Below are 7,183 nucleotides of genomic sequence, written 5' to 3' on the forward strand. Positions count from 1 at the left end.
GGGTGGCCTGAAAACAGCTCGCTCCAGTGAGTGTTAGGGAGTCATTCATCCACAAACAGGGAGAAGTTTCCAGAACAGTCGTATATAAGTGGGAGAGGCACTCCGAGCATGCACAGCTTCAGTTGTAAGTGCCAATAAAAGGAGAACTAGACGACTGACTGTTGAATGATTGTGTAAAATTGTCATTATTGTTTCACTGTACCTTTAAGAGTCAGGAAAGATCTAGTGGCTGGAGTTCTGCAGCTGTGGAGCACCTCCGCAGGTGTTGCTGTGAAGCTGATGATGCAGGGTATATCAGGGGTGTTGTGTGTTGCCTCTGTGCTGGGCGATTTCCCAGTGTGCTCTTGGTGGGTGGTTTGGTTGTGTGGGTGGTTTGTGTAAGCCTAATTTATTTTTTGATATTTTTACTTTCTCCATTAAACCAAGCATTTGTTTAAGTCTTGGTGAGACTCTATGTGTAAGTCCCTCAGCCAGCTTCTGCTGATGCAACTCAATTGCTTCTAACCCTAACATCTTGGTTATGGGCCCAGTGGTTGAGCGTGGAACTGCACATGTTATAATATTAATAATAATAATAATAATAATAATAATAATAATAATAATAATAATTTATTATTTATACCCCGCCCATCTGGCCGGGTTCCCCCAGCCACTCTGGGCGGCTTCCAAAAAAACAGAAATTCTAAAATACAGAAATCCATCAAACATTAAAAGCTTCCCTAAACAGGGCTGCCTTGAGATGCCTTCTAAAGGTGTGGTAATTGTTCTCTTTGACCTCTAGTGGGAGGGCATTCCACAGGGTGGGTGCCACTACCGAGAAGGCCCTCTGCCTGGTTCCCTGTAACTTGGCTTCTCGTAATGAGGGAACCGCCAGAAGGCCCTCGGAGCTGGACCTCAGTGTCCGGGCAGAACGATGGGGGTGGAGACGCTCCTTCAGGTATACCGGACCGAGGCCGTTTAGGGCTTTAAAGGTCAACACCAACACTTTGAATTGTGCTCGGAAACGTACTGGGAGCCAATGTAGGTCTTTTAGGACCGGTGTTATGTGATCTCGACGGCCGCTCCCAGTCACCAGTCTAGCTGCCGCATTCTGGATTAGTTGTAGTTTCCGGGTCACCTTCAAAGGTAGCCCCACATTAGTTTTTGGAGAAAGGTTTAGAAAGGTTTTTTCCCTCTTTTCTGCTGCAACGGTTTTGTGGGCTGGTGGTTGAAAAGTTCCAGCATGGCAGACCGTATTGCTGAGGCTGAGAAGGCTTTAACATTCCCGCAACTAACGGCCGAGAACTACAGCTTATGGTCCTTTCGCATGGAAGCACTTCTGACTTCCCGTGATGTGTGGAAGTACGTGACCGAGGACCCTCCTGCTGCTCCTGTGACCGAAGCCTGGTCGAAAGGTGATGCTAAAGCAAGGGCATTAATTAACTTGGCTGTTAGTGATCAGCAAGTTGTGTACATAAGAAATAAGAAAACTGCCAAAGAAATGTGGGACAGTCTTGCGGCAGTGCATGTTAGAAAGGAGTCAGCGTCTGCCCTAACATTTTTTAAACGCCTGTACCAGACAAAGCTGCAGCCTGGAGGCGACCTGGCAGCACATTTAAGACGTCTGGAGGCGATAGGCGGCGAACTAATTCAAAGAGACGTAGATATAACTGACATTCAATATGTGTTTATTATTCTTTGTTCTCTTGGTGAAGACTTTGATGCCATAGCTAGCCAGATATCTGCTGTACCTCCAGCACAATTAACTGTGGAAGGGGTAACAGCAAGATTGATGGGCGAGCTGGACAGAAGGGAGGCTTGTGGGATTAGCACTCCTATTTCTAAAAATAATGAGGAACGCCGTATTCAAGTCTGCGGTGATTCATCTGCCTTCAAAACTTCCAAGCATTGCTGGTTTTGTAAAAAGCAGGGGCACCTTGCGAGGGACTGCAAATTTAAAAAGCAAAATGCTTCAGGGTCCGTTCCAGTTCGTAAATCACAGACAGCAACCCAGCAGTCGGCAGCACATAGTAAAGATGGACGTGAGCCGCGAGCGTTCCATGTTCGTGAATTAGGTCGTAAAGTAATTAAAGATGACACGTGGAAATCGTTTGTAGTAGATTCCGGGGCGTCAATTCATCTTTGTAATGACCGAAGTCTGTTTGTTTCTTTCGAAGAGGAAATTGGCACCATTCATCTGGCCAACTCCAACGTTCTACAGTCGCTTGGCAGAGGTACTGTGAAACTTGACTCCTTAAATATCACAATAGCAAATTGCACTTATTGCCCATCAGTGGACAATTTATTATCAGTAAGTTGCTTTGCACGCCAAGGAGTAACTGTGTGCTTCACAAAATCACTATGTGAGTTCTACAAAGGGGGAAAGCGTGTATTGTATGCCAGAGAGTCTGAAGGTTAATATAGACTATATTTTAAAAAGCATTCACAGCCACCTGTGAACTGTAGAGTAACCCAGCCAAGGCAAGGGTTGAGAAAAAGGCAGGGGCTGAGAAATGTAAAGCCTCACTCCGGATGTATTCATGAGGCGCATAGACTTTTGGGACATTTAAATTTCACAGATGTGATAAAGACAGAGAAGATTGTTGATGGACTAAACTTGAAGCCATGTAAATGCTATATGCATTGTGTATCTTGTTGTAAGAATAAGATTAAGGTTGCAAGAAAGGGTAAATGCTCAGGCAGGAAAGTAACAGAGCCATTTGAACGTGTGCATTGTGATTTAGTAGGGCCACTCCCTCCTTCTTTAGGAAATTCAAAATATTGGCTTACTCTTATTGATCAGTACAGCAGATATTGTTTTGTTTACACCATTGCTGAAAAGTCACAAGCACTTGAGAAGTACAAGATTTTTTGCAACTGGGTAAAAACCCACTTTAACAAACCTATAAAGCATTTATTTTCTGACAGAGGAGGAGAATTTATTTCTGAGGATTTTTCACATTTCCTGGAAGCGCAGGGGACTGCTCACGAGTTGTCCTGCCCTAGAAGTCCTTGGCAGAATGGGATTGTAGAACCACTGCTGGTTCATGACTGCCAATTGACTGTGTCTGCCTCCACCACTGCTTAAAAGAAAGAAGGGCTGAAACTTAAGTATGCCATTACAGCTATTGCTATAATGATTGTAAATAATGATACCATGACAAGTTTATGAGCAGTCAAGCAATAAATCACTTGACTGAGTGTTACGGCATCTGTGTTTCTTCTCAAAGTGTAGCTTCAATTGCTGACTACTGCTTCTCAGAAACTCTGCTAAATGGATGGAAGCGGCTAACAAGTTGGCTACCCACAAGTACACCCATGGAGTGAAAATGTGATGGACTGTGACTTTTCAATAGTGAGTTAGTGTGTGCTGTTCAGAAAGGACTGGAGTCAGATGCAAAGTACAATGAAATTGAAAGATTTATTTAAATTGCAGCTGAGAAATGATTAAGATAAAACTCTGTGATATAAGAATGAAAAGAATACATAAATGAAATGCAAGTGAGCATTGGAGAAATGAAAAAGAACAACAGATAAACAAAAAAGAACAATATAAGATGCATGTTATTATTATTATTATTATTATTATTATTATTATTATTATTATTATTATCCATTGTGTCTTCAATTAGTATACCACCCTAAACCTTTAGATATCAGGGCAGTTCACAGCCACTGCAGTCAGCGTGAGCAAGGGACTGTGGTCATGGATGTTGCTATGCCAATCCATCATGTCCCACTGCTGTCTAACTTGGAGTTGTGTTCTTTGTCCAGTCTACTTGTGTGCTTTCTTAAATACTGAGACGTCAATCAACATTATGGCATGGGGAGGTGGTGGGGAGAGAATCTTTAGCCCAACCCTTCTAAAAATATAGGGGTGAAGAAGGCTACGCTCAAGTAGTCCTTCTGTCCAAAGCCCATCTCCACAGTCTTGCTCAATCCAAAGCAAATGTTACAATACAAAACTCCTAGTTTGAATTTCCTATGTTGGACAATAGATAGAAAGGCATTAAAATAAGTCATTCACACCACAGACTACACTCTGTACATTATTGTGCTTATGATAATAAAGAATTGGTTAGTCCTGCCTTAAGGCATTAAGTTGCTATCATAACCAAGTTTTCAGTTTTGGATACCGATTCTTCCTCATCCTTGAAAATCCTCTGGAGTGCAACTTTCATGGAGACCCTGGACTGGCCCTTCTTCTGCCTCCTCCCTACTAGGAAATAGATCACCGGGTTGACACTACAATTCAGAGAGGCACACACAAAGCCAACTTCCAATAGAATCATATTGTTCTCATTAAAATAGATGGCAGTGTAAATGGCATTTAGTGGGAAGGCAAAGATGAGGAAGAAAAGAAGGGTAAGCAAAATAGTGGTGAGCAGCTTCCCACGCTGCTTCTGATCTGATTTGCAGCAGACTTTGAGAGTCAGTATCAGAGTGGAGGTGATCATCAGAGGAGTGCAAATGAGGGCATTTACAATAAGCTGGTACACTAAGTTAGAGTTTGGAAAGCTCTGAGTCAGTAGGAGAGTAAGGTGAATGCCTGAGAGCAGGAAAGAGAGGGACCAAATCAGGGCACAGATAATGGTGGATAAACGTGGTGGTCGGTGGCATCGATGCCAAAGTGGGAAGAGGACAGCCACAGACCTGTCGATGCTGATGGCTGTCAGTAGAAACTGGCCCGCAGAATACGTGAAGAAAAATAGTTCAAATAATACTTTTCTGATCAAAACAGCAACATGGGATTTCTCATAGAGAGTTACAATAGGCAAAATAATACTGAGGAGAGCTGCAAGGACACCAAAGTCAGCGATGGAGAGGTTCAGGATGTAGGTGGTGAAAGGATTCCTCTTAATGTGGAAGCCCAGAAGCCGGATGACCATTCCATTCCCCAGGAAGCCAAAGATGCAGATGATGATAATTATGCTGTTGGCAATGCTTTGTGCTAACTTCAAAAAAACAGTTGAGCCATCATCTGAATCACCTTTTTTCTTAAAATCTAGTTCCCTGGAAGAGATAAAAAGATCTCAGTCAGTACCTGATATGTATTAATTTGGATGATGTCTAGGTTCACTTTCATTAACTCTAAAGTCAGCATGGCCTAATCAGTGATCAATCTCATCAGCAAAGAGATAATAGCACTTTCTTCTTGTCTAAATCGATACCTGAGTCGCTATGGCAGTACACATTTTCCTGGAACCTTCAAAGTAAACTGGTAGCTTTTCCATTTTTACTACTATTGAGTAAATATTGACACAAAGTAGATGAAATGTTGAGGTTCAATAGCAAGTTAGGAAATAGCTAGCACTATTCAAGGCTGCATCAACAGAAGTATAGTGGCAGGATTGAGGGAAATAATAGTACCACTCTATTCTGTCTTGGTCGGACCACATCTGGAATACTGTGTCCAATTCTGGGCACCCCAATTTAAGAAGGATTTTGACAGGCTGGAACATGTGCAGAGGAGGGCAACCAAGATGATCAAGAGTCAGGAAACCAAGCCTTATGAGGAGCAGTTGAAGGTATGTTTAGCCAGAAAAAGAGGAGACTGAGAGAAGATATGATAGCCATCTTCAAATATCTTAAGGGCTCTCACATGGAAGAGAATAGGACTCAAACCAATAGCTTCAAGTTGAAGGAGATTCTGACGAAACATTCCAAAAAACTTTATGACAGTTAGAGCCGTTCAACAGTGGAACAGACTCCCTCATGAGATTATGGACTCCCCTTCATTGGAGGCTTTTAAGCAGAGGTTGGATGGCCATCTGTCATGGATGCTTTAGCTGAGATTCCTGCATTACCGGGGGTTGGACTAGATGACCCTTGGGGTCCTTCCAAGTTGATCTTATCACAAAATAAGGGAACTTTGAGTTTCAAAGCAAGGCAGTATCATACCCCAACTTTCTCAGTTAGGAAATGATTCTCATAACAGGGAAAACATTTTTCCCAGAGGTTTTCCTGGAAAACTACAAATTCAAAGACATTTCCAAATAAAGAGAAAGCACCATTTTTTTCTTTAATCCAAAATTGTTGGTTTATGTTAATCCAACTGAATGAAGTGTGTTCATTTTTCGAAACAGCACGAACAATACATTTTTTAAAAAGAAAGTCACACTAACATATTATTAAATATTATATGAAGTTATTTCTTTTTAATTGAAATTGCTGCAGAAATGTAGAGAATTCAAATCGTGAGAAATTGAGAGAACCGAAAATGGAAATCTCCACCTATCCCTATGGAGACTATAAGATGAAGTTATGGTCCTGTATTAATCACATATGCTGTGCCACATCTTTAATCTTAGGTGTGTGTTGAAGTTAATGTATACAGTGCATGAACAAGAAATTATTGTTTAAAATGCACTTACCACGCTATATACTTCATTTTTTTTGAAGAAGAAGACGAGGATTTATGTAAGAGAAAATAAAATTACAATTAGAATCCAGTTACAGAGGCTACTTTTGGTTTAATAGATTGGTTGTTTATAGCAACTGAGCAAAGAGGTCAAGGAAAAGAAAGAATGCAAAAATACGGTATTTTAATTTTAATAAAGTGCATTGCAATTTTACAAAGCAAATATACGTACTGAATAATAGTAGATAACATTGGAGAACATTATATAATAATAATAATAATAATAATAATAATAATGTATTATTTATACCCCGCCCATCTGGCTGGGTTTCCCCAGCCACTCTGGGCGACTTCCAACAGAAAATTAAAACACAATAATCTATTAAACATTAAAAGCCTCCCTGAACAGGGCTGCCTTCAGATGTCTTCTAAAAGTCTGGTAGTTGTTTTCCTCTTTGACATCTGTTGGGAGGGCGTTCCACAGGGCAGGCGCCACCACCGAGGAGGCCCTCTGCCTAGTTCCCTGCAACTTGGCATCTTGCAACGAGGGAACCGCCAGAAGGCCTTCGGTGCTGGACCTCAGTGTCCGGGCAGAATGATGGCGGTGGAGACACTCCTTCAGGTATACTGGACCGAGGCCATTTAGGGCTTTAAAGGTAAGCACCAACACTTTGAATTGTGCTCGGAAACGTACTGGGAGCCAATGTAGATCTTTCAAGACCAGTGTTATGTGGTCTCGGCGGCGTGGTGCATGTATGTTGCATGAGATACTCTTACAGTGCATTCAATATGACCTTAACAGATTGTAGAACTGGGCCCAAACAAAATGAATTTCAATAGGGA

General features: G+C 41.7%; 1 protein-coding gene across 1 annotated transcript; it reads right to left on the minus strand.

Annotated features, from left to right (window-relative positions):
• Positions 1 to 3,608: 3,608 nt before the first annotated feature.
• Positions 3,609 to 6,370, minus strand: LOC118089683 (mas-related G-protein coupled receptor member H-like). The gene is made up of 2 exons (XM_060278184.1): positions 6,354 to 6,370; positions 3,609 to 4,992 (listed from the first exon to the last, which is right to left on the minus strand). Exons 1-2 carry the CDS (start codon positions 6,368 to 6,370, stop codon positions 4,077 to 4,079), a joined length of 933 nt encoding a protein of 310 aa, XP_060134167.1. The 3' UTR covers positions 3,609 to 4,076.
• Between the last annotated feature and the right edge of the window lie 813 nt (positions 6,371 to 7,183).

Source organism: Zootoca vivipara, chromosome 8 (genome assembly GCF_963506605.1).
Source record: "Zootoca vivipara chromosome 8, rZooViv1.1, whole genome shotgun sequence".
In the NCBI taxonomy this organism is placed as follows: Eukaryota; Metazoa; Chordata; class Lepidosauria; order Squamata; family Lacertidae; genus Zootoca; species Zootoca vivipara.